The following is an 18,888-nucleotide window of genomic DNA, read 5'->3' on the forward strand; positions in this document are numbered from 1 at the left end:
CGGAAAAGAATTACAGGAAGTGGCGACAACTATGTCATTTTACAATGTTTCTCATTTTGGCTGTGATATTTGTAAAATTCACTGGGTTTGGTTGTTGGCCTGGTTTCCTGAAGATGTTCTGTAACAGGACTTTCCTAGAAGATGTACTGGATAGAATTGTGTTGATTCCAAGTGCTACTGGCACCAGCAAACATCTGCAGTGGACTTATCATCATGAAAACAACTTACATCAGTCCTTCCCAGTCCCTCCCCTCCATGAGACAATGGAATCCCAACTGCAGCAAGAGTGTTTGTCTTCCTATACTGTACGCTATTGTTGATTTACAGGGAACATAGTCATGTTCCTAGAAAAACTGCAACACGTCCAGAACAGCTGGACTGCTTTGGCTACAACTTCTGGTGGGATAAATTTTTGTGTGCAGTGTGTGCAGTGTGTGTGTGTGTGTGTGTGTGTGTGTGTGTGTGTGTGCGTGCGTGCGTGCGTGCGTGCGTGTGTGCGTGCGTGCGTGCGTGCGTGCGTGCGTGCGTGCGTGCATGTGTGTGTGTGTTAAGAGGCATCTTGGGAGGGGGGCGAGGTACTACTACAGGATGTTTTCAGAACAGCCTGATAGTTGTGTGGCAGTGTAGTGCACTGAGAATAGCACATTACAAACAAACACAACACATCGTCGTCGCAGTGTTGTGAGCTTATAGATCAGCTATTTTCAGAGCACGACACTATGCACAACCAAGTATAAATCAAGCAGAATTCATTGGAGTCCAATGTTTGTTGACTTCCCATTCTGAGGGACTTCTGGCCTCTGTCTGACTCTCTTCATTGGGGTACATTACGTAACTTTGCATGGTGTTGGACAATAATCAGTCAATGGCTTTTTGATACATATTTGCCATGCAAGATTGCATGTGATACCTGGCTGGCGAGTTAATACTAGTATACTAGTTTGTATAAAATGATGATCACTGACACCTGCTGTATAGCACCTGAGGAAGCGGAAATAAAAATAAAAAAGCAAAATCAGTCCTGAGGAGTGTGCGGTCCCTTCTTGTGAAGGTTTTCTTCTTTTAGCTTTACTAGTATACTAGAATCCCAGACATGACTCGCACAGATATCAGACCACTGCTCAATATCAGAGGTCAGTGACAGACTGCCAGCGTTGATAGAGGAACTCAAAAGCAGGCACTAGGCAAGTACCACATTTATGCTGGACTGTGTTGATTGGCCAATTGCCAAGTATTTCCTTATGAGAGAAGCACCATTAATGCAATACAGTGATTGATGAGGTTTCATAGGAGAATGAGACCAGCAGGACACTGCCAAAGACATCAAGAGCTGCTAGCCAGCAGACTTGTTAATTTTTGCCTGCAATGGATTGCAACGGAGGGCAATGGATTTATAATGATATGTGCAGGGGAAAGGGTAAAGTACAAGGCATAATACCCGCTGTACCCATCGTCAGCATACCCATTGTACCCATCTGTCTGTGTTGCCTTTATGCCCATATATGCACTGATCCATGTCTGCTGCTACTATTTCCTCTCTACTTCTCGGAGCAGAGAGACCTGAAGACTCTTTGGAGAGCCAACCATGTCAGTGACGTTGTACGTTTGCTACTGTGCAGAGGGCCCCATCATAACATGTCACTGTTGCTCAAGGTCTGCAATTAAAACCCCACATGACCTATTTCCCACACCTGGACCTGTTTAATAACTCAGTGGTTCTCAAAGTGGGGTCCGCGGACCCCCAAGGGTCATTGAGGGGGTTCGCAGGTGATCAAAGTCAGTTTAACCACCTTTAATATACATTTACAAGGTCACAACGCGTAGTATCGGCTATTAAAAAAAATATCTTGAATGAATTGGGGAAAATTGGGAATTTTACACACACATCTTGTATGGGGGTCCCTGGCACAAAATGTGTTCAGATGGGGGTCTGTGAAAGGGAATTGAGGAAAGGGAAGACTGAATCCCGATTATATCTATCAGTCAGTCAATCAATCGATCGGTCGGTCGGTGGGTGGGTCGGTCGGTCGGTCGGTCGGTCGGTCGGTCGGTCAGTCAGTCAGTCATGAGTCAATCAATCAATCAATCAATCAATCAATCAATCAATCAATATTTCTACATGTTTTGTGCGACTCAGAATTTACTCCACAACCATAGCGTAGTAAAGACAACATGTTCAGATTCATCCTATAAGAAAATAATTTGAGTTGAATATCTAAGATCTACCCTAATAATAATAATTATTATTGAAGCCATATTGAAATGGCAAAGATTATTATTATTCTTTGCAATAATGAATCGTGTTTTTGAGGGCCTAAACGTACTCAACAAGTTGCACAACTTTGCACACACATCACAAGTGGCGAAAAAAATACGTATTTTAATGGTCTCAAAAAGGGGCATGGCATAATGGCTCAATAGCGACCCCTACAAAATTTCAACGTTGAAGCCCCACAATATGGTTTCACCTACATGTATGAAAATTGGTACACACCTGTATCATGTCCCGACTTATAAAAGAGTCTCTTGGAGCTATGACCTAAACCCATAGAGTAAATAACAGAGAGGGCACCGGAAATCCCCACCTATCCACTTGTATGGAGTTGCTCACCCAGCGCATACTCCCTTTTCACCCCTTCTTCCGGGTTGGGAAATGTGACGGGCGGGGCTTATTTGGGGCATATGTGACGCATTTTGCGTCATTCCATGCGCAACCCTGTGCGCAAGCTCGTGAGTCGAGCCCATTGGTCGAAACCGGTTTCGCTCGTTCATATGTCTGGCCCCAGCCGTAATAAGCTGCAGTACCTATGATTGGCCAGCATGTCCAATGAGCTTCACTGCTCCCTCTCGGTTATGGGGGCTGATGTGGCGTTTTAGCGCATTCTTTGCTATTTTAATGGGAGTACTTTAACGAACTCATCCCAGGAGGATGATCAGAATCACCTTAAACTCGCTCAGTGTACACAAGAGAACTTAACGATGAAAAGTTGTCAAAAACATAAGTTTTCATAAAGCGGCGTGACCGTGATGAAGTGTCAAACTTCATTTTTTCACCGGCAAACAGGAAGTGAAAATAGCCGATCTACAAGGTCAAGTTTTTCCTTTTTTCTATGTAACTTTTGAGCTGATTGCCGTACAGACTTGTGGGTGATGTCCTTGACTCAGAGCACAGTCCATGTTCTTCATTGATTTTACTTGGCTCCGCCCCCTCTTCTGATAGTTCCTATTTTTTGCTATAACTTTTTTACGGTTTGTCGTAAAGAATTGTGAGTCGCGTCACTTGATTCGGTTGAGAATCCTTGTCCCTCATTGGTGTTACTTAGCTCCGCCCCCTTTTTTGATTGGTCGATATTTCATAGTTTCTATCATTTGCCATAACTTTTGAACAGTTTGTTGTAGCCACTTGTGAGTCAATTGATTGGACTCGTCCTTCATTGGTGTTACTTAGCTCCACCCCCTCTTCTGATTGGTCGATATTTCATAGTTTCTATCTTTTGCCATAACTTTTGACCTGCTTGTCCTACAGAGTCATGAGTCGCCTCACTGGACTCGGTTGAAAATACTTGTCCTTCATTAGAGTTACTCAGCTCTTCTGATTGGTCGATATTTGCCTCTAACGTGGACAGAAGTGCGGGCCCGGTCACCACTTCTTGCAGCTTTAATTATTATTATTTATTATTATGATTATTATTATGATTATTATTATGATTATGATTATTATTATTATTATTATTATTATTATTATTATTATTATTATTATTATTAAAGGTAGGGTTAGTGATTTTCTTTGGTTAAAATAAGTGTTAAATAGCTCTATATTCTGATAGTACTCATTTGTATAGGGTTTTTGTTCAGTAACAATAGTCTCCATGTCTCTCCTGCTCTTTATAATTCAGAAAATGCATTTTCAGGTTAGGATACAAGTGAAATTGGAAGTGATGACACCAAGAAATGAGCAGACTGAACTGGAACACTATCAAATTAAGCTAATAAATGGGTACTCTACTCTCTCCTGATTGGCTGACATTTTGTCACCTACCTGAACATTTATGTTCTGTTTATTTTTGGAGCTGGAGCTGGGGAGACTCCTGTAACTGATCAAACACTCTATAGCAATGATTACTATCAGAATAAAGTGCTTTAACCTTTACATTTAAAAAAAAAAATCACTTACTCTACCTTTAATAATAATATAATAATAATGTAGGTGAATAACTATTAATACAGGAGTCAAGAGTCAGTGGTTCCAACAGCTTCTACTCAAGTCATAAAACAGTCTAATTATTTACTCTAGACATGTTTCCACAGCAACCAATGGGTTGGATCCAGGGAGAGAGGTGCTATTTAAGAAGCACCCAGTTCAATGTGCTTCACACACACACACCACACTGCACTGCGCGCCACACACGGAAAATAAAGCTTCTCATTGTTGAAGTGTGATTGCATTAAGCCATTGTTTTACGAGGGAACTCCATACTAGAATCTTCTCTCCAGGAATAAGGTTTTAAAGAGATGAAAGCGTGGCCAGTTCGATGCCTTTACTTTGTGATCTTAAATGCGGCGCTACGATATGTGACGTCCTTGGAAGAAGAGCTGACGGATTCTATGTTTGGTGAGCTGAGTTGCCACTTTACATACAATGTGTTCATATCGATCATTTGCTGTGGTGTAAAGTAACTAAGTACATTTACTCAAGTACTGTACTTAAGTACAATTGTGAGGTATTTTTTACTTTACTGGAGTATTTCCTATTTTCTGTACTTTTTACTTTACTCCACAACATTTCAGAGGCAAATATTGTACTTTTTACACCACTACAATTATTTGAAAAACTGCAACATATTGTGAGCTTGTAGAGCTGCTATTTTCAAAAGATTTTTATACATCTAAAAAAATAAATAAATGGGACATTCTGTATAATGAGTACTTTTACTTTTGGTACTTTAAGTACATTTGGATACCAATACCTTTGTACTTTTACTCAGGTACATTTTTAATTCTGAACTTTTACTTGTAACATAGTATTTCTACATTCTACAGTATTGATATTTTTTACTTAAGTAAGAAATGTGAGTACTTTTTCCACCACTGATCATTTGAAAGCCATTGTGAGAAGTTGGCTACTTTTTATTTATTCACATTTTGTACAATGGACTCCGGTTATAAGTGCCTTATGCATCAGAATAGCCGTGATTCTGCTATAATAATAGCCTGTATACTATAATAATGATCTGTTTATTTTATTTTATATTTTCTAAGCTGTTGTTTCTTACTTTTAGACAACCCCAAACCTCCCTATAGACTACTATAATAAAGTGACTGACTTGATGGAAAAGTAGTTTGTTGCTTTCACACAAATGCACAATTGCCATTGCACATAATCAGAAAAAAATTGCATTGTTCAAGTGAAATTATGAGTATGTATTATTTATGGCTTAGCTCTTAAGCCAGTTGGCTTGCCTTTAACCCTTGTGCAAGTTGTTGGGGGTGTGTTTAGTCCCTGCCCCCAACATGTAGCCCTCCAAACTCACCACAGCCCTCCCCCTGTTGAAGAGTCAGCTGATATTTGGAGAAGGGTCCGTCTAGACCCCATTGGATATTCGGGGGAGGGTTTGTCAGTGAGGTGGCAGAAGCATATCTGGAACAAACTTTTAGTGGTTTCTATGGGAACATGTCTGGTCAAATGAACCCTTGTTACCTCCATGGACGGCATGTTGTCTGAAGACGGAGGCTCATTTACTGAGGGGCCCCACAGCCTGTCAGACAGTCAGTCATGCGTCTCTTGGCTTTCCATCAAAGGGACAATGAGCTTAGATTTACACATTTGACAATAACATAAGATGGACAAGGGCCTATCTCTTCTCTTCTCTTCTCTTCCTCTTTCTCTTTCTTTTCCCTTCTGTTCTCTATATTCTATGAATATTCAAGAGACAAGTGTCAACCTGCATGTTGTACACAGACAACTGATTGGTGTGCATTCCTTCATGTTAGGTAACTTCCTGGACCCTCTTAAAGACTTGTTTGACCATAAGGATGAAAGTAACGGGACCATTGCCAAGTTTTCTCTGCGCAAACCATCGCAACCTGACGATGACCTGTGCTACATCGTCCCAGGCAAACCAGAGTCTCTAGCTGCTTGTACCTTCAATAGCACCTCAAAAACCTTCCTGGTGATCCATGGCTGGACGGTAAGATCCTTCAAACCTGTAGCAGCATGTTCCTATCATTAGTCATAGAGCTTGGATTGCTGTACATGACTGCGTGTGGGCTTCGCTAAAACACCTATGACTGGCTAGTATAAATCGTCAACTACCCCCATCAGAATAGTGGTTGCTACAAAACATAAGGAGAAGATAAAGACTTACTTTTATTTACTGGCGCAACGTTTCGACCCTTTCAGGTCTTCATCAGGCAAATATTATAATGACAGACAAAAGGAACATACAAAAAACATTTACTAATGATATATAACACCTGGGAGTCAGAAGGAGCACAGCACCCTACTCCAATCACAGGGACAAAATACCTGTCTCTCCACCCCTCAGAGGAGTGCTTCAAAACATAAAACACAAATGACGACATACATTACCTTTAACAAATACACCTGCTGGTGCAAACCCTTCCCCCACACCAACATCTCTTGTTCCGTCTCTCCATTGTGACCCTTGAATTTTGAGCTTCTCGACCCAACATTATTCATCGACTTGAGGAGGCCTACTGATCACTCCCACCAAGTCTAATGAACGGCCTCTAATCGAATCTCGATTTTGACCTTGACCTTGACCTTTGACCATTTTCAACCCTAAAGTGAATCATGTCTTTGAGGCATCCAAGGAGGTATACAGCTAACTCATTAATCCATTCCAATGTCTCTCGTTAAAATGGTACCTCCTGCCCGATTGATTCACCTTATTAAGAGCAACATTAAGGCTGTGTGTCCTCCAAAGCATTTTTTCCCGAGCTGAAGGCCTAAAAACGCTTCAAAACTAAAGTATTGAAACTCTGGGTACCCAGATAAAAACGGCAGACGGGAACGCACAGCGAAGAATAGACGCTCAGCTCCTCATCGCGCATAAATAGTAAATATGCGATGCTCCCATTGCACCATTTAAAACATAATATGCTGCGCTTTGGAAAAATGCCTCGGTGGACACAGCCCCTAAGAAGAGCAACATCGGCAATGGGTTATTTACTGATTTGTCCATCATCTCAACAGGTGAGCGGTATGTTTGAGAGCTGGGTGACCAAGCTGGTTACGGCGCTGTATGAGAGAGAGCAGACGGCCAACGTCATCGTAGTGGACTGGCTCAGTTCAGCCCAAAATCACTATGTGGTTGCGGCCAAAAAGACCAAGGCAGTGGGGCAGGAGATCGCACACTTCATCGATTGGATGGAGGTCAGTGACAAGCAGTAGTTGTTATCCATGCCTAGTTGATTACTGAAAATAAACAGCCAACATGCGTATTAAAGACATTGTATAAGATATTATATATATTTAAATATATCTTTATATAAGCTTTTCTGCCTTTATTTGATAGTACAGTGGAGAGAGACAGGAAACGGGGAGAAAGTCGGGGAGTGACATGCAGCAAAGGTCCGCAGGGGCCGTGAATCGGGGGGCCCCCCCTCTTAAAATTAACGTAAACTTTTGTTTTCTCAAGGAGACCACCAACATTCCTCTTGAGAATGTCCACCTGATTGGTTACAGCCTAGGAGCTCACGTGGCAGGATTTGCTGGAAGCCACGCCACCAGTAAAGTTGGGAGAATAACAGGTTATTATTATTATTATGTAATTCTTCTGGGTTTTGGTTTATATTTGTCTTGTTTTTTTTCTGACCAATCCCCTCTCTCTCTTCAGGTCTTGATCCAGCAGGTCCAGACTTTGAAGGAGAGCATGCCCACATGCGCCTGTCCCCAGACGATGCCCACTTTGTGGATGTTCTCCACACCTTCACCCGGGGCTCTCTGGGTCTCAGCATTGGCATCCAGCAGCCTGTGGGCCACGTGGACATCTACCCCAACGGAGGTAGTTTCCAGCCAGGCTGCAATATGAGGGGGGCCCTGGAGAAGATTGCTAACTTTGGACTATTTGGTAAGAATTGCTACTCGCTCAGTGTTAGGAATTCATATCTATGGACTACAATAATAAAGCAGACTGATCTGACATTGAGCCTCATTGTCAGTTTTGCAGTCCTGTATAACAGTGGTTCTCAAACTTTTTCATGTCAAGGGCCCCCAAGATGATATGTGTTTTCCCGCGGACCCCCATCTCAAAATGTTTTGTTCCGGGACCCCCCCCCCCCAGAAGCAAAGATTTGAGTTACTAATGTTCGCTTTAAAAACGATATATATTCAAAGATTTGCACACATTTTCAAGATTTTTCAACTATGAGCTTGTATATCTGCTAGCCAAAGTATAAAATATGGTTGAAGTGGTTCAAATTATTGTGACGCTACATTAACTACTCTTACTGGGGACCCAGAGCCCACTTTGAGAACCAATGCTGTATACTTTGCATATCTGCTGTAAAAACAACAAAAAAACAGTATCTCAATGACTCATCTGTTGATGTGAATTCTTATTGACACTGCTAAAGCTCATTTCATGCTTCAGGGCAGCATGACTTGATGTGGACATGCTACACATTGATGTCATAACAATAACAATGCACATACATGTAGGTATTTGATGTACAGTAATGTAAAAAACAGCTTTCAGCTACTTTCATGCTCGTCATCACTAATCCGCCTCCGCAATTAACATTGTTGCCTTCAGTCACACAATGACTCCATTCATGTCCCCCAGTTGAAAAGGAACAGACCGCTACTCCCAAACATGTTTGAGGCAAAGTTCTTGCAGGATCTTTTAAAAGGTCAAAAACATTGTTAGTTTTACTGTAGGGCCCATGACCAACCATTATTATTAGTCATATCGTTTACTGTCCAATTTAAAAGATTTTGTAATTATTATGTCATAACATTATGAAAAGCATTTAATAATGTGTACTAATTGCATTACATCTCATTGGATAGTTTACATTAGTTAAAACGTTTGAGTGCATTGTCACACGGAAGAAACAAACACATCAAAGGTTGTTTAGAGGTTTTTTTTCCCAGTTCAACATTCATCACACAATCATCAACAGTGTTTTTCTTCTTCGTTTCTCCTCAGCCATCTCTGACGCGGTGAAGTGCGAACACGAGCGCTCCGTCCACCTGTTTATCGACTCTCTGCTGAACGAGCAGGAGGCGCCCAAGGCCTACCGCTGTGGCAGCAACGACATGTTCGACCGCGGCATGTGCCTCCGCTGCCGCAAGGGTCGCTGCAACACTGTGGGCTATGACATCAGCAAGGTCCGCAAGCCACGCAGCGTCCAAATGTACACCAAGACACGAGCCTCCATGCCTTTCAGAGGTTAGTATAGGCTTTATCAAAGGAAGAACAGCTAACTAGATGGTTGAATATCAAACTGCACAGTTGTGTTTTTAATACAATAGTATCTGTACATACTGTAGTTTCTTTTCCCCAGGTCTGATGCCTTTCATTCTTTACAGTGTATCATTATCAGCTGAAGATTCATTTCTCTAGCAAAGTGAACCACTCGGAGATGGAGCCCACGCTGACTGTCTCCTTGTATGGAACCAATGGAGAGGCTGAAAACCTGGAGTTGAAACTGTGAGTACAGTCAATTATGAAAAGCACCATTGTGAATGGAATCTTAAGTTATCGGTGTATGAAGCTTTTTTGTGACTAATATCACATAACAGTAACACTAGCTTAATTTCTTTCCAATCCTACTGTTTCTATTGGCAGAAAGGATAAAATAATGACCAATAAGACTCATTCGTTCCTGCTGGTGACAGAGAAAGACATCGGTGATCTCCTGATGCTCAAGTTTAAATGGGAAGACACTAATGGCTGGTCTGCCTCCAACATGCTGAAGACGGTATCATCCTGGTGGTCTGGAGAATCAGACAAAGACGACCTGGAAGTCCACAAGATCCGCATCCGAGTTGGCGAGACGCAGCAGAAGTACGTTTACTTTGCATTGTGAGGTTTTGATCATATTTTCATGGTCTTATTTTGTTAGGCAAAATGATGTAACATTTTCGTCTAAATGTTCTTGGTTGACTTTAGGTTGGTCTTTTGTGTGAAAGACCCTCAGGCTCAGAGCTTAACACAGGAGGTCACGTTTGTCAAATGCAAGGATGCATGGAGGATTCCAAAAAGGTGACTGAATCTCCACAAGCCAATGAAGAACACACATTTTCAATTATTTACTCAAAATATTATTGTTAAAAAAAGGCTTATTTAATTATTTTTTAATTGTTTTTTTTCCTCTCCCATAGAACAACCCCGAAAAACCACTAACACTGAAGACAAGGAGCAAAAGTTGAAAGCCCTCCTTTCCATTGCAGCACTTACAGTAGTAAATACTTTTTACACTTAAATTATACAAAGACATGACCACCTTGTATATATGTACAGGTATATGTGCTTTATTTAAAATTTCGAGTATGTGAATATATTTTATTAAGAAGAAGTTGTTTTTATGACATAAATCTGTGACCGCAATGTGGTACGACATTATACTAAATGCCGTCTTCTTTGGTGTGTCTTCGGCACTCCCAAAAGAAATGCATATTATACATTAGTCATTGAAGTCTCAGATTGTGAGATGCCAAATGGCCGACTGAATATACTGTACTTGGCCTACAGTGTAAAATACCTCTGATTTCACAGTCCTGATGACATTTAGCTTCCCTTTGTTATCCATAACTCATACAGACTAGCTTAAAGGGATACTTCACTTTCACATAAAATAAACATTAAAAATAAATATTAAAAAAAAAATGAAAGAAGTTATGGCAAAATCTAATCTAAATCTAATCTCTAATGCGTGAGGGGGCCGTGATTTTTCCATTACTTTTTTCATTTATTTTTAATATATTTTTTAAATGTTTATTTTATGTGAAAGTGAAGTATCCCTTTAACACTGACTTAAAGGGCTCTCTGCATGCAAAAGGCCCATGCAAACAGTCTGAAGCTTTTGCACGCACACACACACACACACACACACACACACACACACACACACACACACACACACACACACACACACACACACACACACACACACACACACACACACACACACAGAAAAAATGGATGACGAACATTTAAAACGATCACATACAGTACTTCTCTGCGATGTCTCACACACCTGCAGTACTCTGAAATTGGGGTCCGATGAGGGGCTGTGATGGTGCGTAATTCTTTCAACCGAACCCAGTTCGATTCCTGCGATTTTTCAGATGTGTTCAAAGCGCAAAAAAATGTCTGTGAAATCCTTTAGGTGTTTTATGCAGTAGCGTGCCTTTTCTCTAACCTTATGAATAATGTACGCTATCTACTATACTTAACATGTCAGAGCATTCACCACTGTCGTCCCCATCTCTACTGGTGACTGGGGGACCTGTGTCAGTGTGCCTTACTACAAAATGTTCAAGAAAATGTTCCAGAAGTGAATTGTTGCAAAATGAATCTGTCTTAACAAATGTTTCATGGCTGTTATTTTGTATATATATTTTTTATTATAGTGTTATACAGTGAGCCCTTTGGTTAAACTATTCTCTAAGACTGTTAACATTTACTCAAAGAACTGTGATGACTTCATTGAAGCACTTGGGGATGTAAAGCTGTAGTTTTATACTCAAATATGCAATGAATATTTATGCAGCATCTTAACTGGTTAACAGCCAAATGTGTTACTATGAATCTGTTACCTCTATTAAGTGGCTACTATTTTCGCAACCTTGTTTCAGTCAACTGCAAAAGAAACCCATGAACCTGAAGGTTATAGTTGATTTCAACATCTTCACTGTTATAGTATCTTCAATGAGGTTCTTTGCATCCCTTTACTGGCTTCTGTGCATGTAATGTGGTACTATTTTTCTATATTTCCATATGTATAGTTCTATACAGCTGATGCACACCATTCTGTAAGCATATTTAACATGGCACTATAGAGATCTGTACTGTAATCATTGTGGCTTATCTTCCTCTCATTTTAATTCACTCTTGAAAAAGTGGAACTACCATACTATTGCACTGGAAGCTGAGGAAAAGGTTACTAAACCATGTTACTTTATTGTACAGCACATTCAATGTAAATAATTATAGATTTTATGGAACACGCTGGTAGATATATATTTTTACTTTTGGATGGACATATGTAAAGTGTTTATTTCTGTGAACCGTTGTATATACAATCTTGTAAATATGTTACTGTACTGTATAAATACTCTAATAAAAGAAAACTTACCATATTAAAGGTTATCGGGATCCTGAAATATGTTGTAGAGAATCATCGTCTCAAGGCAATAGGTCATATCCAAAAGGAATCAAAATATTATCAAAGATAACACTTCTGCGTGCGTGCGTGTCTGTCTGTCTGCCTGCCTGCCTGCCTGCGTACACAGCTAATCTTACAAACTACTTGGCTGATCAGCATCATATTTCTTGTGCACTCTGATAGAAAGCAAAGGACCTTAATTACCGAATATATTTCAAATCATATAGGCCGGAACTAACCAATCAGGCGCAAGCTAGATACTTTATTAACCCCAGAGGTAAATACAAGAGTCCCATAGCTCATACAGACATGAGTTAAAAAACAGGGTTAAAAACACTAAAAGGGTACAAATACTTAAAAAAAAACATCACAAAACATAAAAAGCATTAAAAGCATAAAAATGTGTTGCAGGGAATAATCTTTTGTTATTGCACAGACCCATATATAACTAAAGACTAGTCCAGTTCATAAGCCTAGCGGCTGGTCGTGGTGTTAATAAAACACATAATTGCTGTGGGGACAAAGGTTTTTTGTCGCCGTTCTTGCAGCGCAAAGAGAGAGAACAGTTCTATTGTGGCTACTTTTCTGGCCTGCCAGGATGTTGTGGAGAGGATGACTAACATTATGGCCTGCATCTTGTTCCGTGTGCATCTCTCCACAACAGTCTCCAATGAGTCTGGTTCTTGTTCAGCTGCTTAGCATCCTCGTCCAATCTCTTGGCTACCTACCTTACTAGAAGTGTTGGGCTCGTTACAAAAATATTTAATATATTATTTGTTACTCTTTTCAAAAGAAATATTATTACTTAACTTATTACTCCCTGCCAAAAGTAACTTGTTATATAACATTTCCGTTACTTTGGTTCAATGTGTACCCTCATTGGAGTGAAATGAATACCGTCTTAGACTGGGATCAAGTCAATTTGCAGGTTGCTGATCCGGTCAGGGTGTAGCGCGAATTACCGGATACAGTAGTCGGGCCCTAGACAGAAATTCGGAATAGATACCAAGCTCTTCCCAGACATGTAGCCTACTGCGGAGCGACGCTATTTACAAGGAATACGCTTCGATACGCTAGTTGCTAATATGTTTAAGTCAATTTAGGGCATGGTGCCAAGTTCCTACTCCCTCACGGGAAGGACTGTACCCCAGTGAAAAAAGGTGTATGTGTAACAAAACCAATGTGTATATTTTAATAAGAAATTCATAATAAAATGTACCTTTCGTTCAGAGTTTCCTGCCGTAGGGTGCAACACTGCAAGTGCCATCAGAATGAGTTTACTGTTCGTCATAAGCCTGTGCAGTACACTACTGTATGGAGTGCAAAAGACGTAGTCATGCTGCTTCTTTTAGTTTGTATTATGTTCATATCAGCTCGTTGACACGCTTTAGCAGGATGCTCTAACTACTTTATTATTTGTATGTCAATTTGGAAAGATAAGGGGTAAGGCGTGCCTCCTGGCAGAGAGTTGCGCACTAATGTACGCACCTTCTAGTTAAGGCTCTTAGATTACATATCAAATATCAATGCATTTTTGCAAATATTTCGTATTTACTGTACTGTCCTGATAATTGTATCCTTAATAGAATGAACAGGGTTTTCTCCAATAAACCTGCAACGTATTAGCATTAAAAACCAGAGGTGAATCCATGTGACCACTAAAATCTCTAGAGACATAGTATGCTGTCATCAAGGCCTCAGCAGAAACACAATCCCACACGTCGGACAACTGGAACGCCCGTCAGGGCTGAGATTAGCGCGCAGGTTCAAATAGCAGCAGCACACAGCAAGCACAGCCCATGAATGGGAACGGAAAGTCCCATCTATCTAACTCAGAGTTTGCATGGACAGGTGGCTCTAAATCAGGAGGTCGCTGGTATGTGGCCACCAGGGATCAAAGGAGACAGACTATTTGATGACGTCTCTGAACAGACAACCCATGATGTGAAGACAAACGGAAAGGCTAGATGAACAATGAGCTATAGAGCTACAATTGGATGTATGATGCTTCTGAATATTATTTAGTAACCCTAATTTTTATTCTGTGGAATATGGAGGGGGAAAAAAAAGGGAATCTTTTGATTCGATCTTCTCTAGAATCTAGACAAGCACGTCAAATTCTCAAGCGATTTGCTTGGATTCCTTATGGTAACCATTCAGTTGTAGCGTAGTCATGGCCATGGGTCAAAGGTCAAAGGTGACTATTCCAAGTCACTCATATCCAGCGTGCGGTGGCAGAGGCAGACGGTGCAGCCCATGACTGCAGACAGTGTCAGGATAGCCAGGAGTATAGCCCACCAGTAAGCCTGAGGAGAACACATGAGAGAGTAGTCACACACACAAACAGCAGAGGTATTTCAATCAAATGAAAAATGCATTAAAGCATTATGAGCCTTTTATACTTATAGCATAATGTTGAATTCAGTGAGAGATGGCTTCAAAACATAATGTGAAACTTTATTACCACAATGTGACACAATGTTTTAAGCTGAACCGCATCAAACAACCAAACACCTGCTCTGCTATTACAGCATCTATGAAAAGAAACATTTTTTCCTCCTCAATTTTCTTGTGTTTCAAATGCACTTTGTTGCAAACACAAGAAAGCTATATTCGGCTAACTGATATGTTAGTTCTAATAGTTACACTACAAAGAGGTGTTTTACATTAAGTATCAATCTATCAATAAAGTCTCACTTGGTTAAACTCTTGACCTTACACTGGTCACTTCTGCTCTGTTGTGGAAATATACCCTCTGTTATCGTATCACTGCCAAAATGACCTCTACCTCTGCTCCAATAACCAATGGTAAACACAACTTATGACACTCAGCAACAGGCGAGCATTATCTGGCCATAACCCATGGTATCTTAAGCATCTCTGTCACGTTAGCTAAGATATGTATTTGAAAATGAGTCACCCATTAGACAGGGTCAGCAAAAGGGTGGTCTATCTGGGCTCCTGAAGTGACGTGAGGGGTTTCTAAGTAAAGCTGAGGCCTGACACATGTGGTGCCTCTAGAATCAACGTGGACATTCCTGATTCTCTCTGCACTCCAAGTGCAACAAAAGCATGAAGCCAAAGAAGTGCGACTGGAACATCTAAGACATATGAACAGTCAAAACAGGACGCTGAGCTGAGACGAACACGCATCTCACAGCAACATCTGCTCTGAGACCATCCAAGCTCTGCAGTCATTTTTTATGTGTGCTTCCGTGGGGCTGCATAGGGCAATATCTGACAACCTCTGACCTCATGGCCATAAAAATAATTAACACATCATTCTTCACAGAGGAGGGTCATGCTGCTTGTCCTTGAGGAAGCTTTGCATTCGTTTTTGACTAAATGGATGCACTATTTACAGTAGGATGATTTAGTTTGTTAATAGTACATAAACACAATTTTAGCTATGCAACATATTTCACAGACAAAAGCTATAACCTTCTATAATAATCATATAGGTAATACACAATAGTATGGTAGTGTAGTGTATTATTACGTGCTACTGTATAAACTCATATGGTTTAAAAAGAGCTCATGGTCTGCGCCAGGCCGAAGGCGTGGCCAAGACTATGTTTTCGCCCCTGTCCGTCTGTCTGTCTGTGCACAGCTAATCTCCGGCACCATTGGACCGATCTGTGTGAAACTGTGCACTCTCACTCCCTGGAGGCGAGAGCAGAACCTCTGGCCCAAATTTTTCACATCGGCCTGTTATAGCGCCACCAGAAGGCAGATTTGTGCAAAAATTTTTTTGTTGATATTACTAGATTCTGTCCAAACATCACGCAAATCGGTAGACATTATCTCTATAGTCATGTGATCTAGAGTCTAGACGGATCTGTCCAATTTGTGATATTCCATCCTGATTGGCTAAGATTGGCTTCCAAAGTTTGCAGGAGTGGCCCGTTTTGAACAAAATGCCTCAAATCATGAACGCAGCGTTCGATTGCCACGAAACATTGCTGGCCCACAATAAGCTATCTGCTCTGGCGGAGACCTGTGCTCCAAGGAGCACATTTCTCTAGCTTACAGTGAAATTGTATAGGGCCAAAGTTGAATCAAACCAAAGGCATAATCAAGCAATCAGACACCTTCATCCACTCTCCCGGATCATCAGCAAAGTCATCGAGGTGACTCAGGTGCAGGAAGGAGTTCTTCAGCCTGGCGATGGGGCCGTCTGCATCCAGCAACCGACACACGTTGATCTTGTCACAGTAGCCACGGTTCCCTGAGCAAGGAGCTCCGGCCACCAGAGCCACAGACTTCCTCTGGAAGTGACGGGACAGCACAGAGGATGTGGTGCTGGCGCATGTGGCAGGTTGGTCTGTGATAAACACACATTCAAAATCACTTAAAACCCTATATACGTAGTCTATACCAGAGTATATACTTGTCCCTCTCCTTTTTTCCCTCTACACTAAATCTCTTTGCATAAAATAGCCGATCTACAAGCTACAAGCCGATCCACGTCGCAAAGCGATGTGTTGTGAGCTTGCAGATGTATTTTCGCTGAACGTTCATCCTTTAGAATTCATGTTGTTAAAGAACCATATTACTATACTGTATATACAGTACCTTATGCAGTAGCTGCTTACATTGCAAGACATGAAAGATTGACCGATGAAACATAATTTCATCGGTTTCTTCAGTCAAACCCTTATTTACTCATTCATTCATTCAGTTGTTTAAGCCATTGGTTCTCAAAGTGGGGTCCGGGGACCCCCAGGGGTCCTTGAGGGAGTTCCAGGGGGTCCCCAGCTTAATGATAGATTAGGCACCAAATGGACCCTTATGGGTCTGTAACTCTGAGAGTGTACAAATGGAACCAAATGGACCCTAACGGGTCCATTTGGTTCCATTTGTACACTCTCAGAATTAAATTGACATCGATTTTACAATATAAATTGCGGTCCAAGTGATAGAAATGCCATTAAATGGGGGTCTGTAGCCCTAATGCATGTCAAACTGGGGGTCCTTGAAATTAAAATGGTTGAGAATTACTGCTAGAGTCATAAAAAATCTTCTCTTATGGGGGTCCCTGGCATATCTTTTGGTAATGGGGGTCCGTGGGCTAATAAGTGTCAATTTGGGGGTCCTTGACATGAAGAAGTTTGAGAACCACTGGTTTAAGCAATCACTCATTCATACTCTATTCTATGAATCACTGCATAATATAATCCATATTTCGAGCAATATCCAGACTCAAAGATGCAGTCGTTGAACTAAATGCAATTGCAATGACAGTGGACTGTTTGTTGTTTAATGGAGATGAATGTTGCATGAGGGGTTAAGTAACCACAAAGTAAATTCACACAGGCCGAAGTGCTTTGTCCCCAAACCATAAACACATTCCTTAAAAAGGCAGGGGAGGTCGTTAGTTACCAGGCTGCTGGCAGCACATTTGGCATTTCTCCCTCATGGAGTCCCCTGGACAGTCACACTGCTCTAGGCCATGTTTCACACACAGAGACTCAGCACAGTCCTGGGGGCGGGGTGGGGGGGACGGGACAAGGGAGCAACAGACAAGACCATGCGTGAGGAGAGAGAGAGAGAGAGAGTGTGTGTTTGTGTTGGTCTCTGTGGGGTCTCCCTGCCCACAATTTCCCAGCGGATTTTCATGCTGTGGCTGAACAGTGTTTGTATAGTACATTATGTACAGTATGTCCCCTCTAAAGTAAACCAGTCACAGCTCCTGTCTCCAGACATGAACAGAACCACCCCCGGCCTTTGGAATGTCTATTTGCAAAAATAGTTCCATTTCAAATGTGATATTAATGTGATATTCAAGTTACAGTAGATCTAAATAATAAAGCTATTCTTGAGTTTGAGCTATGTAAAGTATGATTATTATTCATAAATGATGTGAATCAACATGAATAAAGTCTGTGTTGAGAGCACACCTGTCCTATTAAGTTTTTAAAGGATTACACCATCTTCGTCTGAGCATTCCGATTATACTACGGAAATGTTATGCAATCTTCCCGGAATTAATTCTGCCTCCCCAATTCGAAGAACAATCTATCACCATAATGGCAGATATTTGGTCACGATGGATGCTTTAGAGGGGGAACATGACTGGTGGTTTTGGGTCACATGGATTTGATTAACCTCTCAACAGGGTGCTGGAATGGTTTGTTTACAATTAAATTAGTTACACATACTTTTAAGCCAAATACCCATTTGGAATGTGCCTATATATGGTAGATATACAACCATGTATCTGATGAAGGGGGACAATTTAAAGGGATATTTCACTTAAAAAAAAACTTTTGGTCATTTTATCGTCTACTCAGGCTTTTGTGAGCCCCCCAGACCGTTTTTAAGTTGCTTGATTTAGTATTTAGATATTTGATAATCATTTTATCAGACTCGCCCCCTTCCTATACAAACCCATTATAACTTCAAACTCCATTTTTAACCTGTTAGATTCATCAAAAACACCCGTCCTTGGTTCTGCTGACTCACCCTGCCCTCCTAATACGTGAGGGGGCCGTGTTTTTTCGATTACTTTTTTCATTTATTTTATTAATT

The 18,888-nt window shown here is 41.0% G+C and overlaps 2 protein-coding genes across 2 annotated transcripts in view; one reads left to right on the plus strand and one right to left on the minus strand.

Moving 5' to 3' along the window:
- Positions 1 to 4,377: 4,377 nt before the first annotated feature.
- Positions 4,378 to 10,807, plus strand: lpl2a (lipoprotein lipase 2 a). The gene is made up of 10 exons (XM_080431492.1): positions 4,378 to 4,612; positions 5,992 to 6,188; positions 7,217 to 7,396; positions 7,662 to 7,773; positions 7,860 to 8,093; positions 9,174 to 9,416; positions 9,557 to 9,677; positions 9,816 to 10,034; positions 10,140 to 10,232; positions 10,352 to 10,807. The coding sequence occupies exons 1-10, from the start codon at positions 4,513 to 4,515 to the stop codon at positions 10,371 to 10,373; spliced, it is 1,521 nt and encodes a 506-aa protein (XP_080287618.1). The 5' UTR covers positions 4,378 to 4,512; the 3' UTR covers positions 10,374 to 10,807.
- A 1,792-nt stretch (positions 10,808 to 12,599) lies between these two features.
- LOC308087544 (disintegrin and metalloproteinase domain-containing protein 10) overlaps positions 12,600 to 18,888 on the minus strand; it is a 39,023-nt gene continuing 32,734 nt past the window's right edge. Inside the window, exons 13-15 of the mRNA XM_080431491.1 lie at positions 17,740 to 17,839; positions 16,449 to 16,681; positions 12,600 to 14,663 (exon numbers count right to left, since the gene is read on the minus strand). Coding sequence (XP_080287617.1) covers positions 14,559 to 14,663; positions 16,449 to 16,681; positions 17,740 to 17,839 — 438 coding nt within the window. The 3' untranslated portion in view covers positions 12,600 to 14,558. The remainder of the gene's footprint in view (positions 14,664 to 16,448; positions 16,682 to 17,739; positions 17,840 to 18,888) is intronic.

This window comes from Gymnoscopelus braueri (assembly GCF_963280865.1).
Source record: "Gymnoscopelus braueri genome assembly, chromosome: 6".
Classification (NCBI taxonomy): Eukaryota; Metazoa; Chordata; class Actinopteri; order Myctophiformes; family Myctophidae; genus Gymnoscopelus; species Gymnoscopelus braueri.